We start from the raw sequence: 17,443 nt of genomic DNA on the forward strand, positions 1-17,443 counted from the left end.
GAATGGCTGAGGCTGAAAGATACCAAGCCTAATAAACTCTGTATCCCACAAGTCTCAGCGCCTCCAGAGTTTTTGTTTTTCAGTTTACTAAAAGACATACAAAATCAAGGAGAAACTAGGCAACTTTATAAAACAGGTCGTCGACTAAGATGACACTGGTAGCAACCACAAGGCTGACAAAACAAAGGGGGAACGTGCTTGTTCTCTCGACATACAGAAGAGCAATAAACATCTGGATGCTGAAAGAGCTGTCGAACCTACAAGAGAGTGCTTGTACAAGAACAAATGTGAATAAACTGACTATGAATAAATACAGACTGGAAATTAGAAGTTTCCTAGTCATGAGAGGAGTGGGGTCTAAACCAGCCTAATATCTAAATCTGTAGTAGTGGTGAGAGAAAATGGAACTTGTTTCATTATGAAAACCAATCAATCAATTTAAGTAAGAGATTTTTTGAGGCGATAGCCTGTGATAGCAGGTGACTGCATTCTGCCACTTGAGATCTCTTCCAATCTCAAGGTTGCCATTTAATGCTCATTGTTTAATATTGTCACTAGTGTTTAGTCTATTAATATTTATGTGAACTAATACTAGAGCCAAATGATAACAAGCCTCCTTAGCTTAAAAAATCAAATTTCCTCAAGAGGAAATTCTCCCTTTCTTCTTTTTCCAGTTTTGTTTGACATCTAGTTAACTGTTCTCTGCTAGCCCTCTGAATTTGCTTATTCTTTGTGTAATTGCTGAGTTTAGATTTAGTTGTCAGGAGCAAGGTAAGACTAATAAGCTTTCAAATAATTTGTTCATGTTATTTTATTGTAGGTGGATCCCAACTTGTGTATCCTTTTTCTTCGATCAGAGAAGGCAGTGGCTTCATTTTGCTCCTGAACGTGCCTGTGATTCCGCTCAGCGAGTTGAAAGCTATTTTGATTCAGTAGCAAGTCTCATGTCATTACAATTACGTGAGATGGTTATTAACTCTTTAGAAGATCTTATTGCATTTTTTATGATCCACAAGGTATAGCTGTGAAGTACATCTGTGCTTATGATTATCAGTGTTATGTAGAGATGATAATTCATACAACCGTAAAATAAAATACTCTTTAAAGCTAAAATATTCCAGAGAAGCTCTTGCCTTTCATAGGCTGTGACTGGATCCTTCAAGCCTTTGTGCGTACTGAGTGGATTTTTTTGCATGGTGAAGAACTGCTTGCATAAGAAGTCATTTGCAGGAGTAGGGTTATAATTAGCAGTCTATTGGAGTTTCCAGCTCTGTCTTCAATGGATGTGCTTTTTTCAGGCTTTTATAATTTTATTTGTATTGGTTTTCATCGGGCAAAAGACTTAAATGTGTTTTTCTAAAAGCCCCTGTGAAGTCAAAAGTGTGCATAGTCACGTGTGTAATCCTCTGCAGAGACAATTGGTGTATGTGGTGTCCCTGTGTGTACCAGCTGAATGCCCTTTACTCTTTGTAGTAATACACTTAAATATAAAAATAAACATTAGACTAGGAGAGTTTTTGTTACTGTTTTGGCTACCATAAAGTTGCCTCTTAGTGGAAATGAATTCTTTAAATATCAGATCACCCGGGATCTAACATGATAAGACAACAGGAAACATATTTAAATGGAGTGAGTGTGGGAGATGAAGTATTGCATTGTAGCCAGAGGATCACACATAACGCCGTCAAACTTATCCTGAGCCTTGTGTCTCTGAATGATGATGGTGTCGCTGATGATTTTTTGTCAGTAGAGCATCTACATTAGGATTCAGGTCATGAATTAGGACTCCATTACTGTAAGAGGAATTTGGGTGTAGGACAGTTCTTATTCACCATGCAAGCAATCAAAAAAACCAAGAATCTTGCACTTGATGTTGGATTTTATTTCTGTCAGGCATTAAGGATCTTTTTTAGAGTTTTGATTCTGTGTAGTGGGTAGCGCATTACTTCTGTTGCTTTAGTGAGAATTGAGGCAAATAGGCTCAGATCCAGTTCCCTAATTGCAACTCTTACAGATTTGTTTAGGAGTTGTCATGTAAAAATCTTGTGTACGGGAGCGTCAGTGTTTTGAATAAGAATCAGGAAAGACGATCCCATTTGTGCTGTTTAGGAAAAAGAGACTTGGGGAAATTTGAATCTTTTTTAAATGATTATGGTTATAGTTGATTTCTTTGGCGTGTACAATTTTCATTCTTCTCCCTAAGGGTGGGAATGATTTTACAGAACCGTATCAAGAAATGCAGTTCTTTGTACCTCAGATGCTAATAGTTAAACTCAATGTGGAAGAACCCCAGATTGTCTTTGAGCCACCTTTGAAAGAATGTTGGGATTTAATCAGCCATTGTTTCATGGAGATCCTACAAAGCGCTGAGGAACTTCCAAAGGTACTGGATAAGTTACAGCTGCATACAAAATGCAATGTGAATAAAAGCTGTCTATGATATAAATATATAGTTACAAATGAAACAGAAATCTGTCGTATAAAAGAGAAAGATGAGGGTCGTATGTCAGGAATTGTGTGATTATGCAACGTAGCATAGAAGTTGCTCCTTTTCAGATTCAAGTTATATTAAAGCTCTGATTTAATTTTCATATAGTTTTCACAAGGAAGCAATGCATATAACCAAGTGAAAATTTGTTCAGGCATGATTACTACCTTTATTGCTACAATTTTTCTTTCAGCAATAGTTTTTTCTACAACAGAAATAATTTATGTACTTCGCTATATTCCATTTGTTCCATTGTATTGTGCAACAGCCTTTGGGATGTTTCATCGTTTCTGCTTAAAGTGTGAGCAACAACTCAATTCAGTTGTCAGACACAGGATCCAAGAGCATATATGAATCCTTTGTTTGCATGCTCACATTGGTACTTACAATGTAAATGTGTGAGTAACTGAGCGCAGAGTTTATGCCTGTAAGAGCTGGTTTGAGCATTCAACAATATGGTATTTCAGCTCCAGAGACATAGCGTTAAAGTTCCAAGCTTGCTTCTGACTGCAGCCTTGTTCCAGGAGGACACCAAAGAGTGCTTGAAGTCACTGTTAAATATGAATCAGAGCCTTTTTGCATTACAATCTCTCTACCAAATCATACTTTTTAAAAGTGGCGGGTGAATAGGTAATAGAGTACTTTATTTCCACTGTTGTATGTGGTATCACAGTATTTGCAATGGTTCCCCTTAGGTAGAAAGACTTCTTTTTCCAGAATTAAATAGAGTTGATCTCACTCTCAGTACAGTCAAACCAGATGAATCGTTGTTTTCAGATTACGTGAACAAACTTGAAAAGATCTTTGAGAGCAACATACTTGGCCCCCAGAAGTAAGTTTTGGCTGTTTAACTCCCTTGCCCATCCAAATCCTCAGATTCATAACATTATCTATTTGACTCAAACATTCAGCAGTTTGAGTTGATTTGTTACCTGAGAGATGAGAATTTTCATATTGGAATCTTTGTTTTTGTGGTCTTCTCTTTTTAAGGTATTTAAACGTGTACAGGAAATACAGCAATCTTTTGAACAACAATGCAGAGCAAGACATTACTGATTTTTTGAAAGAGGGTCATTCCTTAGAAGATTTTAGTGAGGTAATACATGACTGACAACTGCTACATGTTCCTACAGCAGCTAACACATATACTAAACTTCCTATTATGTTGCCTATTGCAAAGAACTTCCATACTAATGGCTTGTTTTACCCTGAAAAACATTAGGGAAAACATCTCTATTTACGTAACCGTTTGCTGTAGGGCGCCTGTGACAAGGGGGGAGAAGGTTTCTCCATGGTCCCCTTCTATGGGTTTTGGTGGGTTAAATTCCTGGTAGAAGTCCAGTGGAGGACTGCCCAGAATATTTGATGAGTTGTGTACCCTGCTGGTCTTTCGACTCTTGCCCTTAGTCAACCCTGTCCCCTTTTTTTGCTTCATTCTCAGGTTAGCCTCTGGCTGCATACTTCCTGTGGGCAATTTGTGGTATTCCTTAAATATGGCATTTTATTTCCTGTGCAGAGCTTTCAACCCTGGATTCTGAGGACAGGGGTTGAGCTCTGAAAATATAAAAACGAGTTCTTCCTTCTATTTGAAATATATTATCCATTTCCTGGCTGGCAATAGTTAGTTGTTGCTTAGCATTTTTCATCTACAGACTTTAAGGAAAAGTAACAGGTTTATTCTTTTCCATTTGTAGAAGATTGACAGTTTAACAAAACTGAAAAGGGAGATTGCGTCCATGCATGTCACTGTCCCTTTGGCCATGTTCTGTCTGGATGCAGCTCAGCTGAATGAGGAACTCTGCAATAGGACTCAAAATCTTAAAGACAGATTGATTGAATTTGAAGTGATGGAAAACAGAACATTAAATAACAGGTACCTGTTGTTACGTGCACAGCTATTGCTAGACATGTGGACTAATAGCGTAGATCAGTACCTGAGAGAGCTTTGTTCATCTGCTGGGGTTTCTAGGGCTCCCCAGCCATGTGCAAGGACACCAAGCTATGTATTTAAAATGGAACAGGTACAGAAATGCTTGTAAGTAAATATACAGCTTAGTCTGTGGAGGGCATACATAACATTTACACTGGAAATATGCCACTGTTCATTCCTCCTTTGCTGACCTTCTGGGATTTGAGTTGAGGTCCTTGCTTTCCCTGCTAGCACCCAGCTAAAGCAACGTAAAGAATGCACTATGCAATTCTGTGTTTACTTTTTTTGCCAGGGAAGTACTGGTCCTGATTTCAGATCTTGGCAGGTTAGGAAAAAGAAGAGGTTGGGCAGGGGGGAAAGAAAGGGAACTTTAAAATATAATTTGACTCTAGTGTAATAGGATAATTATGGCTCTCTGAATAAAAAAAAAAAAAACAAACCAAAAATATATTAAAAAAGGACTGGGAAGTGAAGAATTCCTCCACAGTGAATGGAGAGGGACGATCACTATAAGAAAGGGTTCATCCCACTGGTCTGAAAAAGATCCCCCAGGTAGAGATGAACTGTTCTCTTGTGGGGCCTCTCTGTCTCCACTGACCGTGGAGGAGATCTAGACAATCAGCTTAGGCTGAGCACCTAACACCTGGAAGGCTTGAGTTCATTTAAGTGAACCCCTCCTCTGTGTGTGGTTGCTGTTCAGGTGCCTGCTGTCTGTGTAGATACTTGCAGTACTGGTCTTGAATCTGGAACAAGACAATATATCACTGGGGAGAGGGAAAATAATATGATCTTTCCCCTTTCTGTTTTCTCTTCTGATGAGCAAAATAAAATAAACCTGATCATTGCATAGTTTTTCTCTTTATAAGTTTGTTTCTTGCCATACACTTAATTTTGTTTTTGTGGGGTGATTAAGTGAGCTGGTGCTTAATGCATTCAAACCTCTCTTTCTTCAGCAAGTCAGATCTTGAAGCAGGAAATTCTAAACCTATGGGAAGGAGCCTATTAAATATGTGATTCGTGGTGATTTAGAACCAATTTAACAATCATTCACTTATGTATCAGTTCTTGTAAACATAGTAGGACAATAAAATTGCTTGTGTAGAGTAAAATAGCATCCTTAAGAAATGCATACTTAATAAATCTGCTGTGTGTATTCATCTAATATTTAATTAAGATGAATACTTAAGCATTTATTTATTTAAATTAATTTATGAAGATGCTTAGTATCCATGTTTAAAAGAAAAACTTCATGAACAAAGTTTTGCATCTTTTTTCACTTGTGATCCCAGGGATATGTTGATTTTCTTTTTGTTGTAGCATTTGCAATGAATATAACATAATTGCAGAGAGAGTGAGTGAAGTACCTTCAAAAACTGAAGAGTTAGTGGAACTTACTGCATACTTAAAGAAGTCCAGTGAAGTTACTGTTTTTAAACTGAGACGGCAGATCTCTGAAGCAGCATACAGACTGGAATTCCTCATGGACTATGCTGATCTTCCTTGTAGGTCCAAACTGCAGAATATAAAAGCCTCTGTATATATGTGCACATTTTCCTATACATATATGTATATATATATATATGCATGTGGATATATGGATATTGGGCTCTAGACAGATGAATGTTCCATCTTCTGAAATGTTAATGGAAAGTTCCAAATGAGACGGATAGGAAATAAAAAGGATTCAGGAGAGGCAAAAATGTACCAGTGCAGGAAGGAAAAAAAAGCCTACTAATCTTATTTCTTCCTTTCCAGATGAAAGACTGCATATTGAGAATGCTTTCAAACTTTTTTATAGACTAGGCAATGATTCAGTCAATGCTATTGCTTGCCATAATAATAAAATCAAGTAGTCTGAGATGGCCTTAATGAAAGAGATTTCTGCCTACTCTGTTCGTTGCTGGAAGGATTTTGAGGATAATGAAATGATAGTTTAGAAATGCGAAATAATGCACAGCAAAGGTTTTTGTATACATGGAAGTGTACTGAAATAATTTTAAAAGAATAATAATTTTGGAGCAAGCTAGTATGTAGAAAATGTTCTCCAATATAAGAAAATTCAACTAGGATCTTTACACCAAAAATATTATTTTTGGTATGTTTTTTAGCAAATTCCATTCCACAGACAAGCCCCAGTATGTCAAAGAGACTAACACGTGATATACTCTTTATACTTTACAGCAGGATGAAGCACAACCGCTGTGTAAGAAGTATAAATGGCTTCGTGCCATTCATCTGATTCTAGGGGAACTCCCTAACAGATGTGCTGGTGGAGCTAGGAACAGAATGTACCCTGCTTCCAAATGATAAAGTTTATGCTGAGCTGAGGCTGGCTGTAATACTTACTTTACCAAGGGTGCTTAAAAATGTGTAACAAATACGATTGAAAAAAATACTTGCAGTCATTTTCTACTTAATCTTAGCTTTATATTTAGAGAAAAAGCACCCTATGAGACAGTGCTTTTTTAATGGTTTAGAGTATGGCTGAGGCATTATCAGATTAATGCCGTGTAGGCTGGTCTGATGATATTGTATCTCTAGGATATTCAATACAAAAACCTCAGTGAAAAACCATTTGCAAAGTCACGTCTCAAAGGCCTTATGGCAACTTTTGGAAAGTGTGAGAATTTGCATCTCTGCAGCTGAATATTGAAAGAGGAGTTCAAGGGAGTCCTTAGGTCATTTTACCGTGATGCTTTGCTGTTTTCAGTTAAAATAAAGGCTATTCTACAGGAAACATCTGTGGAGATTCCTTTTTAGTTTTCACTTCTGTTTGGAGCAAAAATTAGTGCCGTAATTAGTGCCGTAATTCGTACAGACAAACAAAACCAGTTACATTAATTTATATCCTTTTTAGTGGCAGGATGATCCTTTCTCGTTAGATAAAATATGTGTTCGGATCAAATAGTGATGGAAAAATTTGGGATACGCCATGTTTGTTAGAACTTATTTCTAATGGAAATGAGGATTCCCAGGGAAGCCAGGACATTTTTCTGTCATGTTTTGGATTAGAGTATTTGCCTGCAGAGTATTTCATAATTATATATTCTGTATAGCTGGGTCTGTAAGCACCTGTCCTGCAGTTAGTTATAATGAATCCAGTGCACTGAACTGATAGACAAATACGAAGATGGAAGTGTCTGCTCGTAGCCTATATTCATTGTAGTTACTGCACTGTAGCTTTTGTGAATAATTCAGCATTTCACATTGTGAAGTAAAAATGATTTAAATATTACTTTTATTCACTATCTATAGGTATATATATATTTAGTTTGGAATAGTCTGTCTCTCTGTGTAGCTGGACTGGAATATAGTTTAGTGGAATAGTTATTCTGGAATAGGTACACTTACCAATTTCCTCTGAGAAGCTAAGATACCATTCAGAGAATTTCACATGCTTCATTTGACTGCAGAGTTTTGCTCTCAACCTAACGTATTTTAGGGGACAATTCTCTTTGCACTAAAGGTAATTCAGTCAACAATTTGAAATATATAACTGCTTAGAAAAGAAATATCACTTATTCCTAAATGCAGTTTAGCTATTTTGCTTACTCTTCACAGCAGCCACTCTACTAGATCTTTGCTTAAAGGATAGTGTCTTAAGGATGTGTGTTTGTGTGTGTGCGTGTGTATATATATATACATATATATGTGTGTGTGTCTTTTTTTTTTAATTTTAGCGGATGACATAAAGCTGAATAGCACTGTTTTCCATTGGCCTGATCAGATTGAGGTAATCTTTGAAAACAGTAGAGCCCAGCTGTATAGCAGGAGGAATTACGTAGAAATGGCTTTGCTTAAAAGGTATGATGTCAAGACATTGTCTTTCACTGGGCATTTCAAAAGGAAAGAAAAAGCTCAATGTTGGTAAAAAGGAGGTAATGTCAAATAAGTAAAGTTGGAAGACAACTGAGAAGGCAAGGGAGAAGCCTGGCTTGCAGTATTGTGGAGATTTCAGAAAAATATTGTGGATTAGAATATTGCTGTCCTCAAATAAATCTGAAAGGTGGAAGGAAGGATGTTACTAGAATAGTCACAATTTTATCCTGTTATATTGCCTTGCACAGTATTACAAATGTTTTGTCACGTTGTTTTCACTCGTCCTTTATTTCCTCTGGGTAACAAGGGCAGCAAATGTAAGTTTCAGGAGTTTTAAATCATCCCTGAATTCTAAATGTATAAACTGCATAATATTGATTTAACTGATTAATTAATGGGTTTTCAATGGAATCTGTATTTATTTTACACTAATATTGAGGTCGGAGTTCATTTGACAGTGCCTATTATAATTCATAAAATAATCAAAATCTGAAAGAAATGAAGCAGAAAATTGTATTACCTTAGTTCTCTTTATCTCAGATGTTCTCAGTTTGAGGAAACTCTTGAACGTTATAATAGAGAAGTAGAGAGCTACAAAGAGCGGGATATTATGACCATGGAAGAGATGAAGAACAGTGCTGAGAAATTTAAAGAGTTAAATAGGAATCTGGATAAGGCAGTAACAGAACTGGAGGTTGGTATTTATTTGCCCAGCTAAAGTACAGAGTGAGTTTGTAATGTGTTGCATGAGGGAAAGTTTAGTTCCTGTCGGTTTTTTTTTCAGGGTTCTGGGCATATACTGTCAAGGTGGCTTTAAGATTCCCAAATTCACAAACACGTTACCAATATCTTGTCCCCGTTATGCAGTATTACTGCTGAGTTGAAGAACGTCTTTGGTCGGGAAGATTTCTTTAGGGGAATGTTTTCACTGAAACACTGAATTTCGATGTTTTCAAGCAGTCTGTAGTAGCAGGTTGCTATCCATAGAAAACAGAATTCTGCAGCAGAGGTGGCAGGAGGGGGGTGCTAGGGACGTGGCCTTTTCCCCGAATCAGGGTTTTGTGCTGCTAGAGCTGCGTTTAAGTCCCCTCTGCTTGGCCCCCAGTTAAAAACAAATGTTTTCCAAATGTTGGTATCGTTTCCAGAAGTTGCCTATAGGCCTTAAAGAAGTGTTACATCAGGGAAAGGGAAGTCGGCCGATGTGAGAAGAAACAGCTGAACCTCAGGATTCCTGGATACCGTTCAGGGATCTGCAGCCAATTTCCTGTGTGCTTCTAGGCCAAAGAGTTAGTCTTAGCTGTATCTCTGCTGGGAAATGAGTATGGTTACCTTTGAGGGATCTCACGGGTATTGCGAAGCTTAATTAATATTTCTGAATGACAGTGAGTCAAGTGAATACTTGGAGCATATTTGGAGCTCAAGGATCAAGCTTTTAATTAAGTCCCACTCAAAAGAGAAAATTGGACCAATTAAATCAGTTTAGGACCTAGAGAAGTTGCTGCAATCCCTTCATGTCAACACACTTAACCTGATTTAAGAACATCTAATATATTTATTTAGTGTGAGTAAACTGTATTGATATGTTGTTACAGGTAGATCAGAATAATTAGTTAAGCTGGTAAAGTTTCTTGATATATGATTACAATGAAGAGATAATCCATGCAGTTTGAATGACGCTACAATTGGCTTAGTGAATATATAAAGTTAGAAATTATTTTGGAACGTACATCTGAGTTTCTCTGCCTGTTTCTCATATTGAATGATTAAAATTGTCTGTTGGCCTTGTAAAAGCATAGACCTGGGACTCTGTCTGAATTCAGCGTCTGCATTTCAGATGGTGTTTACCTGTGCTTCACTTCCCCACCTGTGAAATGAAGATGGCAATAATTTTTGCCTCTAAATGATTGCATGTTGATTTTTACTGTAAGCTCTCTTGGGCAAAGACAATCTCTTACTGTGTATGGGCACAGCAGATAACATCCGCTTTGGCTGGAGCTCCCGGATGTTTCTGTAATACAAGGTAGAAACAAGTAATCATGATGGAAAAAAATTCCCATGAGCCCATGTAACAGAGGAGCTTACATCCAGTTTTCAAAGTAGCTTGGTAACTTGGGAAACTTAGTTTCATTGAATGCCATGGTGCATAATTTATTTCTAAATGGAAACAGATTTTTAAAGGTATCTAAAATCCATAGGCCTTAATCTACAAATCTAACTAACTTTAGGACCCATACAAATTGTATCCAATATTATCTATTAAAATGTTTAAATAACAGTAGGAATTTTTGATGGCAATAAGTTTTTTTTTTTTTTTTTCCTTAAAGGCTATTAATAAAGAAGAGGAATTACTTGAACAGGAGAAGAGTCAGTTTCCTCTGCTGCAAACTGTAATTACAAACAAACAACCGTTTGAGCAACTTTGGGTAACGGCATATAATTTCCATACCGAATCTGAGGAATGGATGAATGGTGAGGCTTTGGTGTTCCTTTGCTGGAATGTATAATTTTCAGTTAGTTAAGTTTTAATGAAGAATGTAGAAGCTGCAAATGTTGATTAGTAGTTGTGAGAAAAAAATTTTGAAGAAACAAACACTCTTAAGCAGTATGAAATACAATTTCTGACTTGCACTTTGCACTAAGATAATTTTTTGTAACACAACTGTTTTCCGTTAAAGGAGAGTGGTTAAAAATACCTGTAAATAAATTGCTTTTATGATACCGTTATGCTGAGTTCTCTCTGTGCTCTTTTACACTGCTGCATTTAGGACCTCTCCAGGAACTGAATGCTGATGAAATCACAGAAGAAATTGGGAATATGTGGAGGACTATGTACAAGCTCACTAAGAGTTTTCCGGATTTGCCTGGGCCTAGAGGCTTAGCAGAAAATATGAAATATAAACTTGATAAATTTAAACAGCATCTTCCTGTCTTGTCAATTGTCTGCAATCGTGGAATGAAGGAGAGACACTGGAAGCAGGTACTTCAAGTCTACTTTAACTGGAAATAGTCTACCTCAGAAACTGATCAATATACTAGTCCATATATTAGTAATAGTTCTGTATTTCAGAATAAGAAAATCTTTTATTCTGTCACATAAAAAAATCCAGTTGTAGAAATTAAAAATGGTACAGGCAGTGCTTTGAATTAGTAATTTATGGCAGAAAAGCAAACTGGAGGAGTTGTATTGATATTTCTTTAGTTTTTATTTTTTGCTGTTTGATAAGTCTATTACAAACATACATTCTGATAATGATTTTTATTTATTATTTTATTTCAGATCAGTGAAGTTGTAGGATATGAAATCTCACCTGATGAAACTACTACCCTTCTAAACATATTGGAATTTGGGCTATCAAAATATATGGATCAGTAAGAAGCTTACTGTAATCTCAGTTTTTTAGAGGGGACTTATTTAGCAATCAGTATGTTTCATATGTCAGATACCAAATTCTAGTTTGTTTAGGGTTTTCTTGGTGTTAAGAACTTCCAGGTTTTCACAGCTGTATTTTATCAAGCTAAGGATGGAATTGCCAAAAGTTCTTGTGGAGCAAAGACATTAGAAAACAAAGTCATACTCTTAAATCACACTTGCACATACATTCACAATTTTCTATCTGTGTTGGATCTCCAACTTAATATTGTAGTGATTAATATCTCTAACTTGATGACCCTGAAAGTCCAAAAATATTCCTTGAAGTAGGAGTGTATGATATTATTAATGAATATGCATGAAAGGTAGTCAGTTATACAGCTTTGTCTACAATTGCTTTTTTTGTCCTTAGCTGTGTTGCAAAAACATTTCTAAGATACATTTCATTCCAATTCAGACTGGAGCCTATTGGAGCAGCTGCTAGCAAGGAGTATTCTTTAGAGAAATCAATGGAGAAAATGAAATCCGAATGGTGCAACCTACACTTCAGTCTGGTGAAGTACAGGGACACTGTGAGTAAACATGGAATCAGTGGATACATTGTTAAAAAGAATTACTTTAATTCTCCATAGCAGTTCAGAAGCATTAGAGGGAAGTTACTCTTGGCTCATTGTGGCATGATGGAAAGTGAATCACACCCAAGAGTCTGGGCAAATTTATCCGTTATCTTACCTTGTATTTAGATGGCTCGTGTCAGGGTCTGGCTAACTCATGGTCTCAATATACTTGTCCTAACAAATCTATGAGCTTGAGACCTTCTGCTAGTTTTGTATGGCAAGCTGATTTGTAGTGAAATTTTCATTTGTCCAGAAGGCACAGGAAATCACATGCAGTGCAGAAGATGAAATTAGAAGTCACTGGAATTCCTGGCTAGCTTCCAGTTCGCAGCACCATTCGCTCTCTTGACTTTTGGTGAAATAGAGATATAGAGTGGAGATACCTTCAGACATGTTGAGATATCTTCAAACATGTTGCAGTCTTTCTTGGTGTCTTGCTTCTCCTACTTTCTTACCTTCAACCCTCAGAGAGAATGCGGAAACAGGAAGCTAAACATATGTGAGTTTTAAGAGCAGTGAAATGAAGCAACTGCCATTTACCTTAACAAAATATGATGTATTTACAGAATACCAGCATCCTGTCAGCAATTGATGACATCCAGCTTTTGCTGGATGATCACATTGTTAAGACTCAGACAATGTGTGGCTCTCCCTTCATCAAACCGATAGAAGCTGAATGCCGGGTAAGGAAGAGCTGGTTTCACTGAGCTTACATGTCTTTCATAATAGACTTTCCTCAAGTGCTTTAAGGTGTTTTGGCATGAGAAGAAGTTATATAATTGTTAACTGTTCCTAAGGAACACAAATATTAATATTTTTCTCCAAGTGCTTTAAATTAACGGTTTCCAGGGAAGGGTGTGCAAAGCTTCCTTTGCAGATAAAGAAAATGTAATTGCGTTGCTAAATCAGTCATTATAAGCATGATTTTTTTAGTTATATGTCTTGGGAAAGTGTCAGTTGATTTAAACAAATCCTACTGTGTTGTGTGGTGAGACACAGGTCTGTCATTTGTGAGAGATAATGCATTTGTAATCTTCTGGAATTGGCACAGTCCCTAAGAGTTTCAAGGCCTTTTTTGTTAGCTGTCCTCCTGTTTGTACAGGTGTAATCTCCTGGAGGGCTGACAAAACAGAGCCTCCTGTAGCAGTTCATTTTTGCTAAAGAAAATGAACTTCTAAAGGAAGGATTATGCAGAAAGCAGAAATCTCTTTCCCATGAGTATTTGATATCACTTGAATTTTTTTCTGGGTAATTCCGATGATTTGTAAGCAATTCAAAGCCCGAAATCCTATCCCTTCCTGTGGATGTTAAGCCCAGTCCTAGGTACAGCTGCTGCCCACAAGAGCTGGGGGAATGAACAGAAACTACTAAGGTAGAGCTACCTTAACAGTCTCGATTTACCCCCTGCAGGTTAATGAACAATACAGTCTGGCTTTGTTTTCTCACTAAATACATTCTCTGGCATATACCTTACGCTCTAGACTGTGAGAGGAGCAAAAGCAATGCTACCTGAAATCCTTTATTCCAAAAGAGTCTGCATGTGGTTTTAGAATAGTTTTGTACTGCTAGAGGTGCATAAAATAGCTGGATTTGGGCCAAAGATTGGACCCATTGTATGTAGATCTGTGAAATGACATTTACCCACTGTAATGGATGCCTTGTCATGGTCTTAATATCTTTTCATTCCTGATCAGATGGAAAGTACACCAGTAGCATGAAAAGACAAGATTCTGGATTACCTGACATGCTGGTCATCCCTGCACTTCTTTCTTAGGCTTTTCTCCCACAACTTGCTTAAAAAGTGCTTGGGCAAGAATGGGTCCATTCTTTATAAGGAATATTCAAATTTTTTTTTTGATGTAAAATGTCTTCCTTATTTTAAAATTGTTCAAAATTTTTTTTAAGCTAATGTGCCAAATGATTCATGTCCTTTGATTGCCAAGTGTAGATTAATTCTTGATATAACTTTGCATTTTTGGTGGAAGATAATACCCATTCTTTCAATAATCAAAATAGTTTTTAGCTCTTAAATGACAAAGCTACCTTTGTGTGTAAGTTAACATGATTCATCTTCGTGATGACAGCAGCAGGTTGAGTAAAGTTTCCAGCTGATCCACTGCCCTCTTTGTTGTCCTAACCAGACTGAAATACTCTAGATTCATAAAAATAAAAGAATTATGGATTATTTTTCATTTTGATCACCTTGCAAAGTCAGTTTAGTCATCTCTGCAAACGGATGCTAGCAGAAGTGGTGAACTACATCATCCTCTCCGTGAGGACCATGGGGATCTACAGTATAGGTAGGACAGAGTAAGTGGTTGGGACTGAAAGAGATGGCCTTACTTTTCACCGCTGAAAAACAAAGTCTTGTGTAAGTACTTTAAAAGCTCCTGGAAGCATTCGCTGTGGTCTGATGTTCCTTCAGACTTGGGAGAGTTGTTTATTTTCTAATCAATTACTTTACAGAGAAGGAAAAACCAGTCTTGGAATGCTGTTAAAACATGAAGTCTTCCTTCGCAGAAGTAATGTGGATAGGACTACTCGTGGTACTAGGATACGAGTCAGTGTTGCATTGTCAGTCCCTGACTTTTTAGGGGTTTTTAAAGATTCTCTTTCCAGTAAGGTTGTAGTAATATAGGGGAAACTATTAGAGTAGTATGTTTAGTATGTTAATCCTTTAAGAATAACCACACAGGAATGTAATGCAGAAGACACTGCGTTAAATTGAGTAATAACTTGGGATTTTACAGAGTCACTCAATCAATATGCGATTTAAAGTGATTGCTTAGAAGTCTTAAGTGTTAAATGTTTTAATTGCAGACTTGGGAAGAAAAGCTTGTTTTAATGCAAGGTATTCTAGACAACTGGTTAAAATGTCAGGCAACATGGTTGTATTTGGAACCAATTTTTAGTTCAGAAGACATTATAGCTCAAATGCCTGAAGAAGGTAGAAAGTTTGGAGTTGTGGATACATACTGGAAAGACATCATGTCACAAGTGGTAAGTGCTTGCATTTAATCAGTGTAACAAAATAGAAGTTGAGAGGTATATAATAGCACAAACCCTGTGAATGATGAAGCCTGTTCTGAAATCCGTGTAGCCTTGAACATAAGAGTGTTATCAGAAAGTGCAAGTGCAACTTAGATGGCAAGAACAGAGAATGAATGTGACATGCTGTGACTGTGTTTGACAGAACTTATTTGTGTTTAGGAAAAAATGTAGCAAGCCCAAGACACAGGAGAAAATGGTAAAGATTTTAATTCCTGTGTATGTTCCTTTTTGTAGTTTTGTCTGTATTGTTCAAATAGGTAAAACTGATCATGTGAAAAAGCCAAAAACTATCAAATAATATATATTTATGTTATTTATGTTTAATAATATAAAGCCACACAACAAAGAGAACGGTATCTAGCTTTTTAGCCTCTTGCAACATATGTAATCATTGATAACAATTTTAATGTAGAATTACATATCCCAATCATGTTGAATACAAACTTTTAGCAGTTTCTGCTGAGTGTTTTTTTTTATAAAGGCAAAAGACACAAAGGTACTTGTAGCAACTGAACAACCCATGATGTTGGACAGACTTCAGGAAGCAAATACTCTCTTAGAAGACATTCAGAAGGGATTGAATACTTACTTGGAGAAGAAAAGATTATTTTTCCCAAGGTAAATTAATTAAACAGGCCTAAGTTAGAGACAGAAAGCCATACACTCTTTGAAACCATTTCTACTGAGCTGGTAAGTATCATTTCATAAGCACATGTTTTCATAAGCACAATCCCACATAATAAAGAAGGAAGACCTAGTCTTCTTTCTAGACGTCAATATCTCTTCCTCAGCTCCAGCTAAATTTGCAATGCCAGGGTCAGGCAGAGGTGGGGAGGCAAAATCTGTCTCACCACGGTGTAAACTTGTGATTAGAAACACATTGTCACAGGGCTTTTTTGAGGGATTTTGCCACTTTCCCGTGGCTGATTCACAAGTTATGGCCTAGCCCTACTCTCTTCAGCTGTGCAGAGCTGTGTAATATGTAGAGATTATATTTGATTATGAGGAGCAGGACTGTATGTTTTTGCAAGGTCTCTTCTGGCTGCATAGATCTCTCTGGTCTTTCCTGAGTGGGTTTAAGAACCCTTCTTCTCTCTTCCTCTGCATAAAAGGATGGACATGTTGAAATTCTTCTGGAAAAAACAGGTCTAATGAGTTCTGTAATGTTAAAAACTGCTCAAGAAAAGGGATTTGAGATAATTGCTTCTTTGTTATAATAGTATTCTAAGGAAGAGGAACAATTCAGTTCATCTGGTGTATAATAGATTCTTAATGACAATTTTCATGTTTGGAAAGCACATGTTCATTAATTGTATCCTGCTAACAGATTCTTTTTCCTGTCTAACGATGAGCTGCTTGAAATACTGTCTGAAACAAAGGATCCCCTTCGAGTGCAGCCACATTTAAAGAAGTGTTTTGAAGGAATTGCTAAACTGGAGTTCACAGAAGATCTGGAGATCGTAGGCATGATCAGTTCAGAGAAAGAAGTTGTTCCTTTCATAGATAAAATCTATCCAGTGAAAGCAAAAGTAATTTATTTTTACTATAATTTTAAACTAATGCTTTGCCTAAAGTGTATGTTTTGGGGGCAATGCAATTTAAAACTTTTAGGATCAGATCATGGAAGGTATTTAGGAAGTGAAGGTGCAGACCAGTACTCTCTCATTCAAAAAGACTTTTCTACTAAAAGGACTAAGGCATTCCATCTTTTTGGTACATTTCTCCAGGTACTTTTCTGCGTCTTTATGCATCTACTACTTTTAAAATATATATAACATTGCACACCACAGCAGAAACAGAGGAATGAAGAAAAGATGAATGGCTGGTGCTAAAGATGCAGAGTATTAGTATAAAAGGGAGCTGAGTAGAAACAGTGCCATCTAGCCAAGTAAAGGAACACTGCCCTCTTTGAACACTGTTTTATTAGGCTTGTGAGACCTGGATTATTCAGTGGCTATAGAAGGTAGAAGAGGAGCTGGGCAGTGTAGAAAATGGCAGGAAGACAAAAAGAAGGTGCCGTGGGTCTTGAAACTACAGGATCATTGTTACTGTACTCCCACACTAGTAATGTCTCCCACTGGTGTGTGAAAGGAGTAACTCGTACCATTTTAACTGCTGCTAAAACCAGTAGTGATTCACAATATAAACTGAACTTTAAGCCATGACGG

The 17,443-nt window shown here is 36.9% G+C and overlaps 1 protein-coding gene across 1 annotated transcript in view; it reads left to right on the forward strand.

Annotated features, from left to right (window-relative positions):
- The window catches only part of DNAH3 (dynein axonemal heavy chain 3), a 71,262-nt gene that overhangs the window by 12,701 nt on the left and 41,118 nt on the right, over window positions 1-17,443 (forward strand). Inside the window, exons 10-25 of the mRNA XM_068908937.1 lie at window positions 821-1,016; window positions 2,204-2,383; window positions 3,184-3,320; window positions 3,479-3,584; window positions 4,183-4,361; window positions 5,736-5,920; window positions 8,099-8,222; window positions 8,778-8,931; window positions 10,562-10,706; window positions 11,003-11,214; window positions 11,515-11,606; window positions 12,065-12,179; window positions 12,791-12,907; window positions 15,045-15,224; window positions 15,757-15,893; window positions 16,603-16,804. Coding sequence (XP_068765038.1) covers window positions 821-1,016; window positions 2,204-2,383; window positions 3,184-3,320; window positions 3,479-3,584; window positions 4,183-4,361; window positions 5,736-5,920; window positions 8,099-8,222; window positions 8,778-8,931; window positions 10,562-10,706; window positions 11,003-11,214; window positions 11,515-11,606; window positions 12,065-12,179; window positions 12,791-12,907; window positions 15,045-15,224; window positions 15,757-15,893; window positions 16,603-16,804 — 2,461 coding nt within the window. The remainder of the gene's footprint in view (window positions 1-820; window positions 1,017-2,203; window positions 2,384-3,183; window positions 3,321-3,478; window positions 3,585-4,182; window positions 4,362-5,735; window positions 5,921-8,098; window positions 8,223-8,777; window positions 8,932-10,561; window positions 10,707-11,002; window positions 11,215-11,514; window positions 11,607-12,064; window positions 12,180-12,790; window positions 12,908-15,044; window positions 15,225-15,756; window positions 15,894-16,602; window positions 16,805-17,443) is intronic.

Source organism: Struthio camelus, chromosome 15 (assembly GCF_040807025.1).
Source record: "Struthio camelus isolate bStrCam1 chromosome 15, bStrCam1.hap1, whole genome shotgun sequence".
Taxonomy (NCBI): Eukaryota; Metazoa; Chordata; class Aves; order Struthioniformes; family Struthionidae; genus Struthio; species Struthio camelus.